We start from the raw sequence: 25,784 nt of genomic DNA, 5'->3' as shown, positions 1-25,784 counted from the left end.
AGTGGACTAACTTAGAACTAGAGTCGTGTGGGGAACTATCGCTCCCAGCCCTTCTCGGTGCACCGTTGGGCCGGCCATTGCCTGAACTGATAGTTAATCCGGTTGTGCGTCACACACTGAGAATATGGACTCAGTTCAGGAGAACCTATAACTATGGAAATTTCTCCTTGTTAACCCCCGTAGCCTCCAACCACTTTTTTGTTCCGTCATTAAATGATATAACCTTTCGGAATTGGCGTGGAAAAGGCATCAGAAATTTCAAGAACCTGTTTATAGACAGGGGTTTTGCCTCTTTCGAACAATTGACAAGGAAATACGGCCTGCCTAGATCGGACCTTTTTAGGTTCTTCCAAGTTAGACATTATGTGGAATCTGTAATACCCGACTTCCCTGAAGAACCCGATACCAATCCCATAGACACCTTTTTATCTTTCGATCCGACGACAAAAGGCGCTATATCAATCCTATATGACACCATCTCCAATCTGAAATCCGCGCCATTGGACAAGATAAGAGCTGATTGGGAACGGGATCTTGGGCTCGCTTTATCGGAAGAAAAGTGGGATTCAATTTTTTCCTCTATACATAAATCCTCCCTCTGTGCCCGCCACTGTCTAATACAGTTCAAAATAGTTCATAGAGCCCACATCTCTAAAGCCAAACTTGCAAGCATGTACCCTGACGTGAGCTCTAGATGTGACAAATGTAACGGTGAAGCCACGCTCATACACCAATATTGGTCGTGCCCACGGCTACAGTCGTTCTGGAGTGGCGTATTCGACACACTGTCCAACATTTTAGACCGTGATCTAGACCCGGACCCCCTGTTGGCTCTGTTCGGTACAGTCGGAACTGAGGGTCTTCCCCTAACACGGACAGAGAGTCGTATGGTTGACTTCACGTTATTGATTGCTAGACGTGCCATTCTGCTTAAATGGAAAGATGCTGTCCCGCCTGGGCTTAATCAGTGGCTTTGCACTGTGATGTCCTGTCTGGAGCTGGAGATGCTGAGGTTCTCAATTGCTGGCTCTGAAAAGAAATTCTATGAGACTTGGAGCCCTTTTATGACGTTCTACCGTAATATCCAAATGGCGTAGTGTGGCGCTTACCTGCTCTGACCAACCCAACACGTAGCAAGTTCTGAATATCTATTCCGCTTTTTTCTTATTTTCTCTCTTTTTTCTGTACTAATTTTTATCTTATTTCTTGTTTTATCGAATCTGGTGTGCAACCGTCCTGGGGATTGAGGGTGGGGGGAGGGGGGATAGGGGTTGGGTTTTGATCTCTCTTATAATGATGTACTCGGATATCTACATGTGATGATGCTTTTTTATTGAGATTGTCTACCTGCCTCTGGGCTATTCTATGTGAAAATATAATAAAAAGATTTGAAAAGAAAGAAGACCAGCTTGCTTCATTTACATTTCAGAGGGAGGAAAAAAGCAATCAAAAAACAAAATCCTTGGTTTCAAAAAACCTTGTGAGAAGTTGTGACCAGTATGTTGGTTTGATTGTTCAAGGCTGTGTTCTTGGCAGATTGTTCTTAACAGGAACTGACATCAGTTGAATAGTTCAGCGGGTCTTTGAGGGCCCCTAATTCTTTTTAATTTTATTTCCTTTTCTGCAATTCTGTCGCAGCAGTGGCACATCAAGGCTTAAGACTCTACCCTGTGTTTTACGTCTCCTCCCACATCCCCTTGGTATAAATCTGCTTGATAAAGACTCCACATTTTTTTTCACTCCCTTCTTTGGTGCATAACAATTGTCTTCGTCTTTCCTTAGCTTCTGGAAAGAAAGTCAGCATCCCCTGTGTAGACTTTATATAGTTAATAACTATCAGTCAACTCAACTGTCATTAAATTTGGCACTTTTACTGGTGGCTATCTTTGTGTCTCATTTACTTTGCTGCCTCCCACTTATCTTGTAATTTATCATCTTTTTGTCTTCCCAGTGTTTAATTTTTCTACCAATTTAGTTCCTCCTGTCAATGCTGTCACAATCATCTTTTTATATACTATTCACAAGTTAGCCTGAATTCAGAATTAATATAGCACAACTAAATAAAGTATATCCACAATAACAACTCTATGGAGGTGACATATTGTGACTTAAGGTGATAAACAGTTTTAATGAGTGGAAATCTTGTAGGCAGAGACTATCCCTGAATTAAATAACACACCTTGGCTCAATTTTATAATAAATGTTAATGGTAATTTGAATAATCTTCCATGATCTAACAAGCCTGTAAGAGTCACTGATTTATGTGGGGTCTTGTTTCTGGACTCTGCGCCACTGTGGTGTGGCCTCCTTGGGGAATAATAACTCATAGCAATAGGCATCAGAGAGTAAGGAGTTTTATTTATACTTTTCCTTTAGCTTGAATATGCTCCTCTTTCCATTCACTCCACTTAGGTTCTTTCCATGCGTGTTGTGGCCTTAAAGAGATTTGTTGGGCTTCTTGTGGACAAACCACTAGTGGCGCAAGGAAATTCCACTCTGAATTACTAATTCAATAATAACATCTATCTTTGTGTCACCACTTTAGATGCTTTAGAGGCTTTTGTATATTAGCACGTCTCCATTTGCTGTACTAACTGTTCATTGATCACGTTCATAACTGAAGAGATCAACAAATGGTCAACATTCAGTAGGGTTCACAGCTCGACCGTTTATCATTAATAATTTGCTCTGGGTGAATCAGCTCAATGTAGGCTAGTTCCATACTATATATAACATAATGTCTTTCCTTATCATCTTTAAAAGTCAATCTAATTACAGAATCGTACTCTGTGTGTAGAGTGCAGTCAGCCCTGCAATGGCTTGGGTCGTTACTACTTGGCTTGTGTGCCTGCTGTTCACTGCTGATCTAACTGAATATGTAGATAAATTCCTGAAAGAGGTCCAGATTTCATGCTTGGGTTGTATCCTGGACTGCTGAAGATAATAAAGAACACAAAGCATGTCAGCGCTTTCAGAGATTAGGCACACAATAGATTTTTGTCTGGTGAAATAGCCCTCCATAGTCCTGACATGCTGAGTCTGAAAGACAGCCCCTCTCCAGTGTCTGCTGTGTGGATTGTGTCAGTGAATAGGGATGGGCTTCTGTACAGTGAGATGGCCCAGATGTGGCCTTACTACTGTTGTCTTCTTCCCTGCTCGTTACCTAATCATGTCATCTCAACAGGGGCATTGTTGAATATTTCAACAAACAAGTGCTTATTAGTTGTTACCTTATCACCCCATACAAATGTCCTCCAGTTACTAAAAGAAAGAAGAGTGGTAGGCGATTATATTTTTGATGGATTATTGCGACCGAAGGTCACAGTTTAGTATGTGAAACGGCACATGCTGACTCCGTCTGGACATGTACACTTTTTTTACGGTCTATGGCTTTGCCGCTCTGACATCATGCTCTGACATCACATCATTGTGATGTCAGGGGAACCACTCTTAACAGAATGTGTTTGCCGCTCTGACATCACGCTCTGGCTTCACTGTGATGTCACACCAACAGAATCCCTTTTTATGCCCATATATGGAGTTCCCTGATGTCATCAATATTAAGCCCATATCTAACAGGACTTCATATGGGAATGCCCATATATGGAGGCCACATACCACACTAACATAATCTATATATGGCCAAGACATATCTCCATATACAGTACATGGATCTCCATATATGGATACCAGGGGTCTCCATATTACTGTATACTAATACAGTAATGGACTATCGACTAATAGTAATTGTCAGTTCAGTCATTGACAGTTGATGTTGATGTTGTGCTGCTGTAAGAAATGGCTACTGTGCTGGGGCCAGGGTGAGTACTTAGACTGTTAACACCACATTTTTCACATGTGCCTTTTTAAGATGCCGAGTCCTTCACAGGAAGCTGTCCTTCAAAATGAGTGCTCTACAACCGATGGAGTCATATAAATCACAGACACATACTCATGCTGTGGGCTCTTGGTTTAGGTTCTGTCAGGCTCTAATATCATACTTGTGGGATCGGGTGTCATCCCAAAGTAGTGTTTGAGTGTACGCTTGACTGCTGAATTTAGTCAAAGGTGAAGGCATCTCCCCTATGTCAACCCCCTTTCTTCTACTGACTATGCAGGCTGATGTCAGGGGGTTAACGCCTGTTCCCAGACTACATCTGAAACTTGAGGCGACCTGCAGAATTTCTGTTCCTCACCTGCTTCCATAAAACTCTGTAGAGGAGCAGCAGATTCACTCTTTAAATGTCAAAATAATTTAAAAGTCTGTTATGATGTTAGATTCACTTTGGTGCATGGCATTTAAAGTAGCATTTTCTATGACCTCCTGTTTGGATATAGGGTATTTTAATGCATTTCAAAAGTGCTGACTAATTTGAAAAGTCAAGATCAAAGTTGTCCCTGGAGAAGAGATTGTTGATAACTTTACAATGACTTTGCACAAATAGGCTAGGTTTGGCCAACATTGAATATTTCAAGTTTTGGTAACTAAAATAACAATTTTCTTTGAAAGTCATTAACGAGAAAATGGTCTATGTTCGATTTATGGCCGAAGGTGTGAATACTAGACAATGACAAGTTAACCTGCTATGCCTATGGTCCTTTTTAATTTCCACTGCAATTCAAGCTGTTCTCGTGCAAAGCTTAGTTAGCAGACCTTACCCATGGAGCAGAAAAATATCCCAGAATAACCAGCAATTACTCCCTCTCTGTGTTAAGTCTGAAGTCTGTGGACTTGACATTTGGCAAGTCTGTAACTCAGCTATGACCGCTATGCTAACAGCTAATATAATATCAAGCCCAGCCAGCCCATTTAAAGGGTCCATTTCTTTCACCTTTTTGAAATGGGCAGCAGAAGTACCTCTCTTGAATGTAGCCTTGCATGGTTGGTGCCAAACACATTTCTATTTGGATGGAGATTCACTCCCAGCCAGGTGTTGTTCTGTGTTTAAGAGTTACTGATGTGTCGTAGCTGAAATCAACTTGTGAGATTCTGCAAGAATATTGCTTGTACTTGACACATTGAGCAATACAAGTCCATTCAGTTTCTCTCAAGTGGTTTATTGAATAAGAAGTCCCATTTTTGTCAGGCCATAGCTGGCCTGGAATATGAGAAAGGACACCTGAAAGCATCAGGATCTAGTGTGATGAACGCAATGGCACCCTACACTTTGTGGTCTGTAGCGCCTTAAGGCCATAAATCCCTAGCGAGTGCCTCAAATGAAACCCATTCATAGTACTGCAGCGCGGTAAAGCCATGCATGCCCTCCATGAATCATATTACAGACTACCACTAAGGGGAAATTTATTTTACTAACCTGTTGGCCATGATTTATCTTTTCAATTTAAGCTCCTTTTGATAGATCTCCCATAGCTTCCAACAACAACCCAACATTGGCTTTGCAGTGGGAAGGAAATGGTCTTTTCATAAGTCTGTCAAGAGATCCTGAGCCAGCGGTTTCCTGCAGTGCAAGGTTTTCTCTTAAACTATGCTAATTAATGAATGAACCTTTGGATATCCAGTACAATCTATTGTGACCTCACCTAAAGCATTGTTTCAAAAGGCCAGCCGGAGCTGCTTGGATAGTTTGACATTTTATTCAGGAACTCATTTCCCTCTGCCTTTCTGCATCATGGCTCTTGCATGTTGGTGCCCTCACTGCCCTGTTTGTTGAAGCACAGGAATTTTCATTGAAATGTTTAATTTACTAGGGTTATAATCTCTCTCTCTCCTATGGTCAAATGCGGTCTCGTATTTTGCATTGTTATCCACTTAAACCCTACATATTCTGTTTGCCTAAGTCCCCCAGGTCTTTATCCGTGACCCTCTGAACTCTACACCATCTCTTTGCTGAAAATAGATCTACAAGCTCACAACGTGTAGATCTGTTATTTTCTCTGAAGTTTCACCCCAGAGTAGGGAAGCTAGTTATACTAGTTATAGTTATTGTCTCCACCAGCCGAAGGCTGAGGGAGAGTATGTTTTCCCGTCCGTCCGTGCGTGCGTGCGTGCGTCCGTCCGTCCGTCCGTCCGTTTGTCCGTTACCAGCTAATCTCCGGCGCCGTTGGCCCGGTCGCTGCCAAACTGCACACACACTCCCTCGACACCAATTCAGAACCTCTGCCCCAAATATTTCACATGGGCCTGTTCTAGCGCCACCAGGAGGCCGACTTTTGCAAAACTAACTTTTGCCAGTACTCCTACAGATTTTGTCCAAAAATCACGTAAATCAGTAGACAGTATCTCTACAGTCATGTGATCGACATGGATGTGTCAGATTTTCCATATTCCATCCTGATTGGCTAAAACTGGCTTTCAAAGTTTGCAGGATTGGTCAGTTTTGAATAAAATGCCTGAAATCCTGAACGCAGTGTGCGATTTTGGTGAAATTGTGCATGCACATTCCCAATAGGCAGAGGAATAAATGCCACTTAAGAAAAATCAAATCAGCCTCATGGTGGCGCTATAACAGGCCGATTCATGTTTTCACCTATAACTCCACCGATTAGTGTCAAAGGTAAAACCTTTTCCCTGCATTTTTTACATCAGCCTTTTATAGCGCCATCAGGAGGCCGACTTATGTAAAACACATTACATGCCTGACCTGGTGGAGACCTGTGCTCGGAAGAGCACTGCTTCTAGTTTTGATATGAAGTTGTTGGCTTCCCTCTCTGTTTTATGGACTACTAGTGCTAAATATGCCTCCGTTTTAGAATTAATTTAGTTGTCAACAGTCCAGTGGTAAAGGTATTTACCTGGAGTCCCACATGACAAACCCAGACCCTGGCAATTATAGAGATCTTGCACTGAGAGATGTATACCGTAGTTCTCTTTATTTCTTTGTTTCACTGTGATTTATTTACAGCATCCAGTATCAGACACCAAATTATTATATTGATGTTATATATCAGATATATCAACACATAGCAGCTGTTGTTTTGCTGCTCACTTTGTTGAGAACGATGAGTACGGAAGTCAGCTTTGTGGCGCTAATAAGCCAACAGAGTTGTGTGGATGTTTACTTCAACATAACCAGGCCGTGATGATGGTCTGGCTTGGAACACCATTTCATTCCAGAAGGAATTTGCTTCATGCACAGCACCGTGGCTCTTGTTAAAAGGCTTTTAATGCTGTTATCAGCAGCAGTCCTCATCATTTGGAAGTAGAGCAGCACATGGTTCAACTGTCCAATGAATGAGTGGTCTTATATTATCTCTATATAATATGTACCCATTTGTGTGAGTAGATGCAAAAAGTGTGTTTTGAAGGAAACGTGTAGGACTTATAATAGTTCAAGAGGTACAGGTACTGTATAGGCCAAAACATGAAGCGAGCTGTTAAAGCAGCTCCATGATTTGAAAGTTTGGGGGTCGCGGTTAGTTCTACTGGCTGTGTGTCATCGCAATCGGACACTGCATTTATTTTGACGTAGGAACTTGGACGCCAATCCCATCGTAGTAATTCAGAAGGGCATGTGAAAGACCTGAAATACCTGTACATCATGATCATGTGACCACAAAGATGATGTGGACTCCTCAAAGGCGCACATAACAGTTATGTGACTCTTTGGTGTACTGTGAGGTCACAATGAAAAGATAACTTGCATAAAACAATCCACCTAATGCATTATGTAAGGGATAATTGACAGCGCACTGGTCGTTGTTGAAAAAGAACCCCCGACAGGATGATAAAACAACGACCAGCGTGCTGTTATTCCGCTTATTACACGGCTACTTAATAAATAAAGTATCAAGTATTCATCCAAGCCATATTATTACTATTTTTATATTAAAAAATATATATAAAAGGAAATCTGGGGGAGCCAGTTTGAATGGGCCATAAGCAATGGTTTACATGGCTCACGATGCATACTTCACTTTTAGAGCCAAGTTTAAATCGGTTCGGCTCTGTCCAAACTACAATATGACGTCATTCAGAGGTTCGGGGGTGGAGGGTACCATCATAAAGTAGGCTGTTCGGTGCTGCCGAGATGTTGTGACACCCCGAACTGTACCGATTTAAATTCGGCTCTAAAAGTGGAGTATGCATCGGCCTTTAGATAGGATAATGTTGCGTCGGGTCCCATGGAGGTCAGACTGGCTCTGCAAATGAGCCGCCCTGAAAGATGTGGCCTGGCATGTGTTTATCCATCTCCCTCTTATGCCAGCTAATCCACAATTCTTCACTGCTGCAGTTTTCTTCATCTCGTTTGAGTAATGCTCTTTTATTTACCCAAGGTCACTTCAGCTCAAAGCAAAGGTAAATACCACTGGATTTAAGAGCTCAAACAAGTTATTCTCATGGTGGGGGAACAGTCCATTGTTCTTTATGAATAATTTTACCCCAGAGCTAGAAACTAAAACTAACTTGCAATGCTATACTGTGGTTGAAAGCTCCCAGTGAGATACAATATAGTATATTTTCAAGGCATAATTGTATCATCAAAGAATCCTACTGTCACACCATTTTAAATTAATTTTGTTTCACTGTGCATTTTACAAATTAGGAGAGGGGACAAACTCTGCATGTGTCTATGCAAGACAATAGTAATTAACAATAACAGTTGATATTTACACTATCAACTGTTATTTACAATCTGGTCCCTATTTTCATTATACCTATTGATTAAGATCCAGAATAGGCTAGTGCAAGAAAAGTCATAGTTTCTTGCACTCTGCATATTTCCAAAACAATAATAGTTTTACAATAAAATATGGTATTGTTAATACTGGCATTCACTAATAACAGGTTCGCTGCAGGGCACAACTCAGACTATTAGAGCTATATATTATCTGGAGTGTGCACTGAAAATCCCTGCTCATTCATTTCAATGAAAGTTGCTCACCCAGCATATTCCCCTCCTACTCCCCTTCCTTCGGGTTTGGGCCAATGGGTTAGAGGTTACATCTGATCATTGGCCACTTGAGCCCCGTTTTCACTGAGCAAAACTTCTGGAAGTCTTGTCAAAAATGACGGCAATTTTGAAATTCACGCCATGTGAAAACGGCCACTTATTTTGTATTCCGGGAGTTTTGGAGGCCGAAATTTGACGGGAAAATACCTAGTAATTTTTGGCTAAAGTACCGTTAGAATACAAATTTCCCTTCTGTGAAAACGCATACCGTTATTTTTGACGGTTTTTTGACAAGCAGGTGCGTAAGGAGCCAATGATAACAGTTAAAGCATTGTATTTGGGATTGAAAACGATCAGAATGTGAATGGGATATAGGCCTACAGTCGAAATATAATACAGCTTCACCTTGCATTAGGGATAATTATTTAGGCTATAAAGAGTAGAGTGAGAGTCGCATTGTGACCATGGCTGGCTGCCTGCAAAAGTGCAACGATTTCTTAACGGCAGCTCCTTTTGGAACCTCTTCCTCCGCTATCTGCGGAGGGACTGGAGAGGTTCTGAAAGAAAGAAGCTGTTCTCAACAAAAGGTGCATCATTAGTTTATCGTCGTTGTCGTGTGATGATTAGCCTAAAAGTCTTTTGAGCACCGAGCGAGTCCACAGACCACAGCTAATCTAAAGCCCACAGGTGCAACACGTTGCATTAGATGAGATCCTTTCTGAACGGACCTTATGTGTTGTTGTTGCTGAGCATGAAGAATATTTTGTTTTAGTAAATCCATTTGTAGCGTTCAGAGTGAGAGAGAGAAGAGACGGGACAGGCACCGATGCCACCGCAGTGAACGCAACGAACTGAGGAGAGTGTTTATTTTTTTCATTTTTTTTTCAGGTCTTTCAGTGCAAGTGTTGCCATGTCTGCTAATTATAAGCGACTCTGGGCTTCATTTCCGTAAAGTTGTTTGTATATGATAGTTGCTGGTTTCGTTTTATTTGTTGTGAGCTTGTAGATCGGTAATTTTCAATTAGCTGATGTGGCGATGCGGGTAGTTTTAAAGTGCTCGTGTGGCCTAGATAATATCACTTTTTGGGGATTATTTTCGTACACCTGGTTGCTTAGTTCTCTCGCAAAGTCTGGCAACACGGACACGGACAACGGACAACACCGCGACAACGGTTTAGTGAAAACGAGGTATTTTATGGCTATGCCAGCATTTTTGCTTATGTGAAAACACCCAAAAAACTAAACTCCCGGCAAGTTGAAAATCATTATGCTAATTATTTTGCAGGAAAAATTCCGGAACTGTAGTGAAAACATGCCTTTGGACACTCTTCAAAAAGCCCTCCCAGTCCTTCTAATGCAGCAAATTGTGCACTCTATTTAAAAAAAAGCATGAAACTTCTAGCATAGTTAGTAAAAGCCATAATGCTTATTTTCAGATTTGGAGGAAAGTCAGATTTGACCCTGTCAGTGGTCAAATCTGACTACAAATCTACATTTGACATTTTCTGTACATTTATTGAACAGATTTATCTGAGGATTTAAATGTAGAGTGTGGACCGACTATTGGGGTTCTCACTCTCTGCAACTTTACTTTCTAAGGATCTTCTACGATGATGGAACATGATTATGATAATAATATAACCACTCAAGAACATTTATTATGGGAGTATCCTGACAGAAACATAGAAAGGGCTCCTGAGGCTCCCTCTGTCAGTACTCTGAGAACACTACATGTCAATTTCTCATGGTTTGGAGCAGAGGAACAATAACTGATGGGCACAACTGGTTGCTTAGCCATGTCTCTCGGCCAGTCTGTCAATACGAATGACATAGTGCAATTAGACATGAACAAGATTGATGGAGCAGTGACGTGATCGTATTAATAATCTCTCACAACCACACACAACATTGTAAGGAAGGACCAATGCATACTCCACTTTTAAAGCGAACCGAATTAAACTCTAAAAGTGGTTTATGCATCAGCCCTTAATCTCTGCACATTCACTGATACACTTGAATGAGGCCCATGAATATCTGCAAGAGAGAGGTGTACAGACATCAATGCTTAGTTGAAACTGTCACCCCCTTCCTGTTCACCACAATGAACCTACAATAATGCCCTATTGATGAGTCAGTTGTCAGCTAAGCTAAGCTAATTCCGTTCTAGGCTACATGATAGATCATTCATTGGGGGGCAGTTAATCTGCAGCTTTAATCAGTCCCAAGACGAGGAAGCAGGTGCTGAGTGCGCTCAGACAGTTATTCACTGCTCAAGACACCTCACATTGTAGGAGCAAGAGCACTATGCCGATAGCAGGCCAATTGTTATGCAAATCAGCCTCTTAACATCATTTGATTTCCCCCATTCCGATCATCACAGTGCTTCTTTTTGCAGGTTTGGAGTGTGCAGTGCTTCCTACAATTTGTGTACTGTAATACTGATACAGTAACCACTAGATATGGCCTGCAAGTGCAATGGAGAGAAATGAAAGCCGGCACTTGCAGCGCCCCATGACAGAATAGAGGTCAGCGTTGATTAAATTGAATTCATACTGCCTAAGGTTTGAATAAAGAACTTTCCAAAGCAACGATGACATTTCTTTTCTAACCATACTTTTATTCAGTCAACTCTATCGGCATGGGTGGTGCATGCACTCTAAAGTTACATGTGGTGTATCTCTGTTGAGTTTTGTGAGTTGTACTGCAAAGATTGAGCTAGTTGCATTCACTTTCCCAGAGATAATTGGAGCGCTCATTTTTCGGCAAGTTGTTGTTATTGGGATCGCATGTGGAGAGGCATTATCCTGTGATTCCGAAGTTACGACTCCATCTGACATGATGAAGCTCTGACTAGATGGGAAGGGATTAAACACTCAGGCCCTTTTTGTCCGTATTCACACGGCGGTCATCTTGCTCTTGCGTCATTCCCCACCCTACCCCGTAGTCTTGTGGTGAATGATGATGAGGGTGTGTGATTACCACCGCGGGAAGTTGCTCATGGAATGTCAGTCATCTTCTTTGTGTCCTTGGAGAATAAATATCTCCACTATGACAAAGTACAATAATTTGAGTATGCGTAAGGTGTGTGTGTGTGTGTATTGCACAGGCTGTTCCGTAGTGTTAAGTGTTTCCTGCCTTTCCTTAAGGCCAAGCCCTTCCCGGTGTGTGCACACATGCTCAGATCAGCCCTGATGTTTTGCAACAGTTTTCTGGGATACGGTTCAAGGTGTGCAGTAGGCATGGGGCTAACGGTGGGGTGAAATTGGTATACATTCTGTTGTTGAATTAGTGAGTGGACTCTTAGGTTATTGTCTCCAAATCTATACCAAAATATATTTCTCACACAGTGATCCACTGTCATCAAAACAAGAGGTATTTGTCCTTTTTATTTACTTTGCGTGCGTGCGTGCGTCCGTGCGTGCGCGTGTGTGTGTGTGTATGAGCCATTCCAAATCTGTCTAGGAGACATTCCTTAGCTGTTGTATTGCTCAGTCTGAGTGAGGGATTTTCAGCTGTCTGGAGTAGCCGAAAGTCAAACATTTACGGATCTATTAATAGCCTTTTGTGTTGCTGTTAGCAAATCCATCACGTTAGAGACAACCACACATACACACACAGGTAGTGGTACAGGATTATAGAATGTGTTGGGGGCATGGAGTCTCGAAGAAATATAATGTGTCTGTCATGAATACTGTGAGTTCAGTTGGTGCACATCTAGGCCTAATTCTCTCTCTATATCTTTTTCAATGGTTTGTTTATTGGGCTACAATATGGTATTGATTTTGTCTTGTGAAGTCTGAAAAAGTATACTAGTAGACCACAAATATCACTTTTATTTGACAAAGTCAATATGCTCTTTGAAAAAGGCAATTAAACATTGTGGATCTTGTGGTACTTTGCTGCAGTGGCCACTGGAGCTTGGTAATGGGACACTGCTCCCCCTTATGAAGCCTTCATATAGTATAGTTTTTTTCTAGATTGATATTCCTATGCATTTGTTATATTGTTGTTAATGTACTGACATTTTCTCTTGCTTATTATAGTGATGTGTATTACATGCTTATTGTAAATTGCTTTGGATAAAAGTTTCTGCTAAATGCCTAAACTGTAAACTGTATAGGAACTTTACCAGGTCATGGATATCCATTGGAGATTGTTCAGTTGGATTAAAGGACAACTTTGCTTTTTTTACAACAAGGGTTCATATTTTAGATTGTAATTAGAGAAAAGAAAAGATGAGTGTTAAAATGTTTTCATTTACTGCTTTCTATTGTTTCAGCGATTTTAGTATTTTGATTTCAGTGGTTGGGGGCATGCGTACAAGTGGCTTGTCTTTTTAGGCACAATAAGCTGGCAATTTCTTTGTTACTATTTACACCAGCCCCTATAAATCACACCTGCCCATAAAAGATTGCGGTACATCTTGGAAATGGGCTTATTGTGTCTAAAAATACATGTTTAGCCACTTGCATGCATGCCCCCAACCTAGGGGCGTGCATGCAAATCAAAATTGTTAAAATCACTAAAATGATAGAAAGAAGTAAATTAAAACATTTTAACACTCATTTTTTCTTTTCTCTAATGATAAAATATGAACCCTCATTGTAAAAATCTAAAGTTGTCCTTTAAGCTGGACACACACTATAGGACATTATAAACGATTTAGTTATCTGGTAGCATGATAGCATCACAATACAGGAGAATACTGTAGTGTCCATGTTTAAGATTATCTTAAACACGCACACAGACTATAAGATTTTAAAACAACGAGGCATCACTGATCACACACTACAGGATTCTATTACAATTATCATCTATGTTTATGTGACTTGGAGTAAAATTATATGTATTTATGTTTATTTTACCTTTGATGATGACAACAGTGGGGGAGGGTTTGTTGGGGTGAAAATGTCTTGACTTTAATGACTTTACTATAATATAATTTCATATAAATATAATTACTTATTATTAAAATCTGTCATACTGAAAATGAGACTGTTCTGCACAGTGTTGCTTACATGCTGTACCTTCACCTTCTTATGGAAGGGGTGTGACTGACATGCTGCTGTCGCATGATGTTATACTCCAAATGTGGAGCTTCAAACTATCATTTGAATTTACATGAATAATCAGCAATAATAAATGATATAGTCGCCACCAGAGTGAGGGGAATTTGATGACACATTTGACTAGTATGTGTGGTATTGGTTATTGCTACAAGGCATAGAGGGAGTGCTTGATAAAAGCAGCTTGTGAATTTGTTTGTGCTTGTGCTGTAGATGTCCTAGTCATTGAGGAGTCAGTGCAGCTCTGAGACTCCCCTGCCTCTCAAATTCAGGGAACTGTAATTATTTCTCTGCTTGTGTTTTTCCCCCCATTTGTCTGTGTTAAATGTCAAATGACCAGGTTAATTTAGATCAGTGGTTCCCAGACCTTTCAGGTCGAAACCCGAAAGAGATTAGACATTTGCCCACAACCCAACTAGTGAAAATAGCAGGTCTACAAGCACACATTGTGCTGTGAGCTTGTAACACTACTTCTTAATTTTATACTTTTTTTTTTATATTCATGGAATTTCTTAGATTTGTTTGTTTTTGTTTTTTAAAATGTATATATATTTAAACTAGACCAGGTCAACCTGGTTGTGCCAGACCCCCTGTCTGTCATCATCATTTATGACATCATGCCTTTTGTAGGCATGTCATCATCATGTCATCATCATATATACCCTTTATATAGAAAACCCGGACCGACATTTGCTTATGTAGGCCTACCCATTTCATGGGTCTGGCAAAAATATATTTTAAATGTATATATATTTTTTAAATGTAGGAAAAGAAAATGGCATTTGAATGTTTTATTCGAGTCGTGAGTGACCCTTAAAAACTGGCCCGTGAGGGCCGTGACCCACAAATGGGTCTTTAGGTGACATGAAGGGTTTTCCTCTCATGATCCTCCCTGCTGCTGACGGACAGACAGTGGCCCTCATTTATCATGGGAGTGCATGCATACACCACTACACCAACGTAGAATCATTTATCATGGGAGTGCGTGCATACACCACCACACCAGCGTAGAATCATGTCGCGACGGGGCTCACTCGTGATTTAAAATACGGTCGTATCCTCCTGTCAATCATGGCGCAAGAATGGACGCGTGTCAGCGGCACTGTTGAACTGATCTTCATTTAAATGGCATGCCCTTGTTTCAGAGTTTGGTCATAAAAGTATGCGAAACCAATGAGAGAGACCACATTCTCCAGTGGAAAGTTACTCCTCCAATCATATCAGTGGCCTCACACACACACACAGGTCTATTTATTTGCATATTGAGCCCTTACTGCAGTGGTTCTCAACCTGTGGGTCGGGACCCCCAGAGGCTCCCCAAATTATTTTGGGGTGTCCCCAGGTGATTAAGTTAATGTGCACCATTGTTTTCTCACTCAACAGTAAACAAACATTCAACATAAAGTTTAATTGTATAGAGGGTACCTGCACATTTCTAAAGTGACAATTTAAGGACTTTTTAATACCTCTAAAATGACTTTTTCAAATTAAACAAATATTAGAGGCAGAAATTGTGGCGTTGTGAGCATGTAGATCTGCTATTTTCACAATAGAACCGTGTTATACAAAATGTAATGCCTCAACTCTTATTGCCAGTCAGGGTGGGGGGGGGGGGGTCCCCAGTTAAAATAAGATTATTTTTGGGGTCACGGCCTGAAAAGGTTAAGAACCACTGACTTAATGGGCAGGTCTACTATAAAAATAGACCTGATGTCAGATCTCAGCGTTGGGTAAGCTCACGTCAAAGTGAGAATAGAATGATAAATGCCGAAAATTGCTGTGATATCAGTGTACAGACCTTCTTTTGGGGGGGTCTGCGCAAGCTTGGCAAATGATATACTGCATTTAGTCAAGCCAAGGGACTGTGGCTTCCAGCATTGTGAGTAGTAGTATGGGATAAGAAATGAATATTTATGTGAGCCTAGTTAAATTATACGCGTCCATCAGAGTGCCGGTGCTTGAGGTCTTCTCCCTCTTCCTGGAGAGGATGGCATGATGCTTGAGTGATTGTCGAAGCGATCAGAGACCTGATGTATTAATGTGTGTGTCTGTGCAGGAGATTCAAGCAGCTATCTGGGACAGTAAAGGTGTCGAGGCCCCGATGTCTCAACTGACATGTAGGGATGGGACGATATGAACATTTCATATCACGATTATTGTGACCAAAGAAATCGCGATTTATGATATTATCGCAATAATCAAAATATCCCCAAGATCCATTATCCTGGGGCGGAACATTTGCCAAAAAAATAGCCGATCTACAAGCTTGTAGATCGTCTATTTTTAGATTTGGTGGAGAGTGAAAAAAGACTGACAGACAGTTAGGGCCTGGGATTGATGACATCAGGAAGTGATGTCACAGTGACAGTATGGATATCCAGGGTTTGATCTTTGATGAGGTGATGTCACGTGACATCACTCCCTGTACTGACTGAAAGACGGACAAGCTCACTTCCTGTACTGACGGACAAGCTACGACATTTCTCATGGTATACTTCGACCTTCGTCGCAATAAGTATGTTTTACAAATAGAGGTTTTAAATGGTACTGGATATGCAACTCGGCAAATAAAAGGTGAATTGATCCCAGTGCATGACGGAGGACGATATCACGATAAATTAAATCTCCATGATACGATTATCGTGAGTGTGTTTTATCACGATAAACGATAATATCTCTTATCGTCCCATCCCTAGTCTCCACTAACATGCTGCAGGAAAACACCAATCCTCCACACACTTCTTAGGATGTCAACAAACAGACTTATCAAATATTTCAAAAGTTTGCCACATTCTATAATTCTTTTGGAAAGCAGGTGAGAAACAAGGAATATCCTTGTAGGAGTCATGATGTCATCCCTGTGGAGTTGTGCAAGAGGCTTTAAGGTGCGGCCGTCTTCCAGGTTAGTAGACCAGAATCAGCAGATCATGTGACCCACTAAAGTCAGGATGGGGCAGACTGAGCTGTTTCTTGGCAGACCTTGAGGACTTGAATGATTTAAAAAGGGGATTTTGCTTCGGCTTGGGCTGAGATTAAGATATAGTATAGTTGACTGATAAGAGGCTCCTTGTTTTTTTTAATGTGTTTTTGGCCTGTTACCTCAAGGGTAAGGAATTGGATAACCCTGCCAGGATGAGCAGGTCATTGAATTATCAAAGCACAGAGGGAGGTGTGTTTTGTACTAGGTTTTGACTTGGATAAAAGCATGCTGACAATATTAAGCTATATACTCAAGAGTCCAGACCAATGTCATATGGATTTATATGTAAATGTTTTCTGCTTAGTCTGGGAAAAGATGTCCATAATTGCCATAATGACACGTGTCTATCTCTTTGTTTAGACTAGAGTGATCTCATTGTGGGACGTCCTGTGAACCACCTAGCATTGGCCTGAGGCATTACCTTAATGATACCCTTTAAAGCAGTGCTGATTGCACTTGCCTGTTTTGCATCTCACGTGACTTTCAGCCCTCAAATGCCATTGAACATAATATACTTCAGTTTCAAACCGACGAGAGGCTTGATACTTTTAACTGTCAGAGAGGTGAATGGATGGATATTTTTGAAAGAAAACAGGCGGAGCAATCTTGAAGAACCAGATAGGTTGGTGTGTGCCTGTGGGCCAGTCACTGGATTGTGGTAGTTGGCTAGTAGCAATATTCCCCTGACTCCTACCTTAGAGCTGCTTCAAACCCCAAGCCTGTCAGAGTTAAGTCATTCCTGCTCAGATAGGATGGGAAATTTCAGAGGTAAGCTTGGATACAAATCACAATTTTCCTTTGGGTGCTGGCGGTATGGGGCTCAGATATGGTTTGGCTTCTCTCCATATTGGTTTTTCAGTGCTTATACTTCGTATATGGTCTGAACAACCTGCAGTTTCCCATAGGCAAAGTCAGGCTGCAGCGGTACGTTTCATGACCTGGAAAGATGATATCTTCCATTGTTAGAGTGGAAGGCATTCTAAATAACTTTTTGATGTAGTCATCATTGTGTATGATGAGCAGAGACAAGAGGAATCAGTATTTGTGAATGCTGTGTGTGTTCCATTGTCACGTGAATGGTAACATTTAAGCAGGGATTAAAAGAGCATTCATGCATGAACAAAGGCCATTTAATTCTTCATTTATGGTAATTAGGAGCAGAATTAGGGTGACAGCGTTAAGCTTGTCTAACATTTCCTTCTGTTCTAGTAGAATATCAGAAGTGATGTGTCCACCCTGACTGGGTTGGCAACTTGTCAGTCTGGTCTGTGTTGTTTTCTTCTGTGTTTGTATTGTCTTAAGATTTAGCAGGTGAGGAGGAAGTGCAGCTCAGTCAATGCTCTGATCTGTTGGAAAATAATGTGTTGTTTCCGTCGATGCAAACAGCACTTTGATTTCTCCCCATTCAAGTGTCATCTTACATTATTTTCATCTCGATTGAGACATGGAATTGCGTGGATCACGTTGTGGCGCTGTGAAGGAGGTAAGAGGTGGTAAGTGTGACCAGCCCACTTGTAATAAAAACCCTATGTGTCTCTGCCACAACGACACCCCTGGCTCTCACATGATCGGCTCAGACAACTTGAAATGCCCATGCTGCGGCGGTGACAGCGTCCCAGAATACTTCAGGGTCACGTTTCGGGCCTGCGTCTGGGGGACCTCCCACAATCTCCATGGCTTGGCTCATCTTCCCCTCAGACTATTGGCCTGGGCCTTTTATGTCTATCCTCACTGTAAACAAACCAGCTACCTCCCAAACTGGCTGTCAGCCGGAGCTAAATGGTTCTCTTATCGTGTGTGTGTGTGTGTGTGTGTGTGTGTGTAGAGAGTGTGTGTGCACACACGCGCGTGTCTGTCTTCCAGAGAGTGTGTCTTTGTGTGTCAATGTGTGTGTGTGTGTGCATGGCGACATGCCATTCTATATGTTTCTTTTTGAGAAATAACTCCTCTGCCAAGATTGCTCTGCAGCAATCAGCGCAGTTATGTAGACTCCTCCAGTCAGCTGCAAGCTGCCATAATGAATTGGAGATATTAAAATGGACAGAGTCATGAAAGCAGTGTTGAGTTATAATGCCGGCAGCAAGCAAGGCTATTTTGTTAAATTAGCATATGGTTATTTAATGGCACATTTAGCAGCTCGCCTCGTACTACAGACCATTTCCACGGAATGCTGAGGCTACCCTTTCACCCCATTCCCCCAGATACTGACACGCTGGCCCTCTATACTGTAGGTCTTTACAAGATACTGTATATGTGCAGAAATTGAGCTGTGGTATGTATCTCTGTGTGCATGGCATTTAAGTGACAGCAGCGGTGGATTCTAAGGAAGCAGTAAAAGTGGTGGCGAAAAAATCCCTGTTTCCCCAAAGTCAAATGACTGTTGTGTCTTGAGCTGCAGCCCTGCGCACGGCAAGGCACCCCATAGGAGGTTTTAGCTGCCCTATCTGCCCGAGCACGCTCCTTCTAGTAAATATGGATCCGCCTTCAGACGCTTCCCCTCGACACTCTTCCTGTCAACACACATAATGAGGCTGTAACTATTTGTCCTCTTCCTTTTTCATTTCAATCCTGTCGTCCAGGAACCGGAGAGAGAGAGAGAGCACCTTATCTCCTCCGTCGGGCTGCTGACATGTTTTCCTCTGAGGCCTTGCTTGCTGAACCCCTCTCTCCCATCTCTCTCTCTCTCTCTCTCTCTTCCTCACTGTCTCATTTTCTCTCTCTATCTCTGTCCTATTATTCCTGTCTCTCTTGTTTCCTGCTCTCTCATACCTAAAACATTTGTACATGTATTGATTCTCTCTCTCCCTCGCTCTCTCTCTCTCCCTGTCTTTCTCTCTCTCTCTCCCCCCTCTCTTTCTCTCTCACACCCTCACACCAGGGTTTCCGCTATGCATTTTTGGGGCCGGCCACCTTGGCCGGCAGGATTATATTTTACCGGCCAATCAATTAATTTATCGGCCATATATTATAATGAACGTCACATACGTGTTTGCAGCTGAGATACTGTACGTGCAATTAGCTCTGGTCTATAGACAACATGCCTGGCCACGCCCCCTACTTCCGACCGGAAGCCCTTTTTTGGGCTTGATCGTAGCGCGATTTCCTGTTTACGTTCATCTGATCTGATTCTCCTCTTAACTAATGAGACGGGATTGTTTTACTTTGTAATTTTACTTTGTAACTTATGTTAACAATGTCACTTAATGGCAACACGCATCCACTCTGCTGATAAATAAATGAGTTGTGACGATACACACCCGTTCTGCCGTCATTCAATGTTATGAGTTGGAGGAAAAAAAAAGAGATCTCAATTGAAACAATGCCATAGGCTTTCTTGGGCGTATGCTTTTAGTTGACCTTGTACTAGTGTACTGTCATGAAACTACCTTTTTTCATATGCAAACTTCTTAAAAAATAACGCTATTTAAATTGTTTCAAAAGCTTTATACCCTGTATATATATATAAAATGTCACAATGCGACATAGCTTTTTACACAATGCTGTACTCCCTCCAACTGCATGTCATATTATATGTTCGCCATTTTAAACTGTTTTTATTTTATTTGACACTTGCTTTGGCAATATAAACATGTCTTCTCATGCCAATAAAGCTCCTTTGAATTGAATTGATATAGGCCTACAAATAAACAGATTTGTGTATTTGAAAGCAAGCATTGAACCTAATCAGTATTTCATGGAAGCGAATGTTGTATGATTCTAGCTAGCAAACCTTTTCCCTTCAGAACGCTGGTTGATCATGTCAAACGTCATCTTCTCCATTCTCCACTCTTCTGGGATGTCACCATGAAGTCACAGTTGGCTTGTGTTGTGTGATATGCATTAATGTTTTTACAAATAGGCCTGTCAACAACTCAACCCACTCCAGAATAGACATAATACACATTAGCCCACCTATTATGTGCATCCTATGCTGTGTTCATTTCACTATATCACTGTAAATCATCGATTTAATCCTAATCAAGGCAATATAAATATCCATTCATATTTAATGCTCATTTAATCATTAAATCCTAAACTGTCACGTCAAAACAATGAATACATTTGGCTTTAATAGATACAAAAACAAACTGGATTAATTGAAAATGACAAGTGTTTAAAAGCATTCCTTCAAAGCATCATTGGGAACATTCCTTATCTCAATAACACAATATACAGTACAACATTTGAAACCCTCAACAGTTAAAAAAAAGGCATGGACAAGTCAAAGAAAAGTGTGTATAAATATTTTATTGCAATAAATATGATGAGGAGATCTCGACCCTCACATCTGGCTTCATTGGTCCTGCATGGACGTACAGTACAGGTCTGAAAGACAGAAAACAATTGCATTCACAGATACAACACAACAGCGAAGAGCTTTTATTTCAATTATAATCAATGTTGTGTTGTCACAAGTGAAAATAACTTTTACTTAGTTGTAACAAGAGTAGTAGTCACCATACAGTAAAATATCGTAGCTAACAATGCTAATTAGCTAGCATGAGAGTTTTACCTTGTTGTTGTTGTTGTTGTTGTTGTTGTTGTTGTTGTGAGTCGTGCTGCTTCTCTGGGGAGTTTGCTGAGTTTAGGATATGTTAAGGATGTCATCAATACTATTAACTGGTGTAGATAGAATAAAAACATCGAAGATAGCGGTGGCTTGCATATCAAGAGACCATGACCGCACCGCACCATCTAGCTGACAGCTGGAAAAAAAAACCTCCGTTGGTTTAACCCTTTCAGTTCATTGTCATAATCTTTTACTGCAGCGCTGGGCAGTGTTGCCAAAATTTGTGAGAGAAATAAGCCAAACAAGCCAACTCTTGCAATATAAATAAGCAAAAAAACAAGATAGTTTAGGTAAATAAATTGACTTGGCAACACGTTTATATGCATGCCTGACAGAGAGAACCCGGAAGTTCCCTTTCGACTTGGGGGCGGGGCCTCCCTCCTGCAATCGGCCAGGAATTTCGTCTATTGCGGTTTAAGGAGGAGAACTCCACTAACGCTATGGACCAGAGCTAATGTGCAATGTGCATGGTGACCCAACTAATAATTACATTTTATGTTAGCTTTCCTCTTTATCACAGATGCAATTGCAATCTGTTCCTGAGTTAAAATAATAGCCTAACTATCTACTTATGTAGAGGTATCGCTTGCCAAAAAAAAAAAAAGTGAATCGGCTAAAGTGGGCGCAACTCAAGCGAACCGTTTGCGCGCCCTGCCACACAGTGCCCTACAAATTAATAAGTTAATAGTGAATGATTTTGGCATCACGTCTCCTTAAACCTTAATATGCAAACATACAACCTTTGTTTTGTTTTGTTAATGTTATGTTATGATGACGCAAGGAAGGTTGACTTGCCTCTGTTGCTTTGACCACCACAATGGCATCACATCCATGCAATCAGAAGGTCATGTGCGTGCTTGTATAATCCATGTGATTCCACAGAGTTCGGGTCCCTTTTTTATTATCGTCTACTGGGTCCAGCTTGGTCTAGATTACCTCGGAAGAACCCCAGTTCTGTTCGGATCATAACACTAAACCCACGCTGTATAGCGCTGATTGTTTTACAAGCTGCCTGAACTGTCAGCTGTGATGTGTGCTTCTCCGTATGGTCGTCGTGTGCGTATCTAAAATAGCAGACGTACAAGCCCACAGCGCCGCGCGTTACGACGGGGTGTGAGCTTGAAGCTCTGATATTTTCAATGCACGTAACCATCGTACGACGAATATAGACTGATCTAATGCGCACAGCGCAGCATGAAGCAGCAGCAGCGGCGAGCTCCGCTGTCATGTCACAGAACATGATACACTTTTAAAATTATGATAGGTTTTAATGGTTGTAGCTTTACTTTAGCCAAATTATTATGTGAATAATAAGATTAAATGATAAAATAGCCTATAGAGGCATTTTCCCAGCCGGCCACGGTGGCCGGTGGACTTTTTAATTACCGGCCAATTAAACATTTAAACGGCCAATGGCCGGTAAATACCGGCTAACGGAATCTCTGCCTCACACATACTCTCTCTCTCTCTCTCTCTCTCTCTCTCTCTCTCTCTCTCTCTCTCTCTCTCTCTCTCACACACGCGCGCAGATTCAGCATTCCTGGAATTGGGATTTCTTTTGATTTTGGACGTCAGTCGGGGGAAGTTCAAATGGGGTCCTGGTTGTGGGTGTTCCTTGTGACATTGCCATCGATTCACAAATCAATCACTCATTTGTCACTCGGAGGCCATATGAAATTAACCTACGGCATCACAGACTTCAAATATTGATGCAAGACAACTTGAATTGGCCATATGGCATGCGTGGGTGTGTTTATGTGCTGTTGGTGGCATGCGACCACAACTCCATTCTCAGTATCGCTTGGCTCTGTGTGTATTATGGAGTGGTGGTGTGTGTGTGTGTGTGTGTTTGTGGGGGGGGGGGGGGGGGGACTCAAGTGCATGTTTATTTGTGGACTGTGTTTGCACATGCATGCCCACACACTAGTGTGCGTGTGTGATGGGTGTGTTGTTTTTTTGAGTGTTGCAGGTCTTTCACAATCAATACATAATCCTTATCACAAATATTTTGGATAATCTCAATTGTTTGGCATAATCCTCGGGTTCGACACGCATTGTACTTGTATAAATGTAAGCTAACAGAACCTCAATAAACACATATTTTAATAAGACATAAAAATTGTCATATACATGACATTATACATTATTTGCAGACATTTAAAATTAATAGTGTCATGTATAATGTGTACGCTGATCTATTGTTTTGTATTTATTTTTATTATTATCTCTATTATTTTTCAAGGAGTGATTAAGGATAGCAAACCAGGGGGGGAGGGTTGGGGAAAGGGGGAAAAAAAGGAAGAAAAATGTCTTTGCAATATTGACTTATATATATTTTTTTTAAATAGCAGATCAGATATTTCCACTATTAATGTTTTTTTCTTTTAGGTATAAAGTTATTTGTCATATCTGCCCTGTGCAACTTCAAAGCCAAACAGAAATGTAATTGTTATTCACATGTCCCAGTGTTCGACAACAAAAACACAATCAATCGCAATCATTAGTGTGACAATTAATCGTCATCTAAAATGTCCTAATCGTGACAGCCCTATGGGTTTCACAGCAGAGTGCCTGTACTGACCAGATTGTGTGTGTGTGTGTGTGTGTGTGTGTGTGGCCGTGCAGGAGGAATGCCAGCTCCTGAGCCAAGCCCAGTGACGGAGGAGGGGCTTCTGCTGACCATCCGAGAGGGATCCACAGGCCGCGGCATGGAGGCAGACAACACCGCCAACAACATCCTGGCCTCCGTCAAAGAACAGGTGGGCAGCACTCCTGCTCGGTCACACCACCTAGTCTGTGCACGGCGGCAGCATTGATCGGCGCTTTACGTCCCTCCATATTATGACTCTGATTTATCGAAAGCACCAAGCTTGCGATGAATCATACACGTTCTACGTTATTGACAAGCGGGAATTATTATTGACGGGAAGTGGGAATTTCTCATTCTCTGTCAAATATATTTTTACGGTGATGTAGGAGGCAGGCATACTGCAATTTATGACTGACTGCTGCCGTGGGTGTGTGTTTGTTTACCTGTGTGCGACTGTGCATGCGCGTGTGTTTGTGTGCCTGTGTTTGTGTTGCACGCAGTTCCGTCATAAGTGTATTTTCCACAGGGAATCCATAACATTGCTGGATAAAAAATAGGCAGCGTTACATATGCACGCACACACGCACAGTGGGGCAGCAGTGGCTCAGGGGTAGAGAAACCGTCATTATAACACGGAGGGTTCCCAAAGGGTTCCCAGCTCGATCCCTAGCTCATCCCCAGAGTTAGTGTCAAAGTGTCCTTGAGCAAGACTCTGAACCCTTAGTTGCTCCCGGTGAGCAGGTTGGTGCCTCGCATGGTTTCCTCCGCCATTGGTGTATGAATGTGTGCGTGAATTGGTGAATGTAATGCACAATCTCTGTAAAATGCATTGGATAAAGGCGCTATATAAATGCACCATTTACCATTTACGCACACACGCACGTCACACACAGAATCAATAGTTTCAACATACCATTTACATTTTTCTGCCACAGCCAACTGGAAACAGGAAGTTCTATTATTGCTTTGCATGCAATTACAATTTACAATTTAGGCATTTAGCAGATGCTTTTAACACTTTCTCAGCCAAAATCTATTGCAAACGGATTAAACCGGACTTCTTTAGTATTTGAATTAGCCGGACCGAAATTTGCCGTACTAGGGCATTAAAAACGAAATAAATGATAATGATGAAAAAAACATATAGTTACCCCTTCTCCGTGTCTTGATCGGCTTATCCAAACGGATCGTTGTCTCTGCGCTTGAACCGGAAGTGCTTTTGATCACTTTCCGGGGCAGCATAGCCATCTTCCCATACACATGATACAGTATAGACGCTAGCGTTAGCTTAGCTGCTCTCCGGGGGAATCCCATCCAGAAAAAAGTTGATATGAACTGTGCATACGGAGATGATTACATGCGCCCACATCGATGCGCACGGATTCGCGCACGCGAAGCGCCCAGGGGGAAGCTAGACGCCCTCGCTAAAATCCCCACTGTAGACCAATGTAGAGACACCTTGCTGGTAAGTAAAAAACTAGCGATGCAGTTGCGGTAAAAAGAATGACATGTCGTTGGATCTCTCTGATAGTCTTGTAAAATTAATGCTGTCTCAGATCATAATACAATAATAGAAATTTCCGACAGCCATTCTGGGAGGCTGTGAAAGTGTTAATGCAAAGCGACTTAGAATAAGCAGGTCATCAATATAATAAGCAAGATAATATGTCAGTACATCAAAAACAATATAACATTGCATAGGAATATCAATCTAGAAAAAACAATA

The 25,784-nt window shown here is 41.5% G+C and overlaps 1 protein-coding gene across 4 annotated transcripts in view; it reads left to right on the top strand.

Annotated features, from left to right (window-relative positions):
- Positions 1–25,784, top strand: part of LOC308307341 (plakophilin-4-like) — a 122,835-nt gene that overhangs the window by 9,828 nt on the left and 87,223 nt on the right. For 3 of the 4 annotated variants that reach the window (XM_080752549.1, XM_080752550.1, XM_080752548.1), the window contains exon 2: positions 24,094–24,227. In XM_080752549.1, coding sequence (XP_080608675.1) covers positions 24,099–24,227 — 129 coding nt within the window. In that variant the 5' untranslated portion in view covers positions 24,094–24,098. Of the gene's footprint in view, positions 1–24,093; positions 24,228–25,784 lie in introns of those variants that run through there. The other variant, XM_080752552.1, reaches the window with a different exon arrangement.

The sequence above is a fragment of the Nannobrachium achirus genome (assembly GCF_963921795.1).
Source record: "Nannobrachium achirus genome assembly, chromosome: 22".
Lineage (NCBI taxonomy): Eukaryota > Metazoa > Chordata > Actinopteri > Myctophiformes > Myctophidae > Nannobrachium > Nannobrachium achirus.
This window is presented reverse-complemented; position numbering and strand designations above follow the sequence as displayed.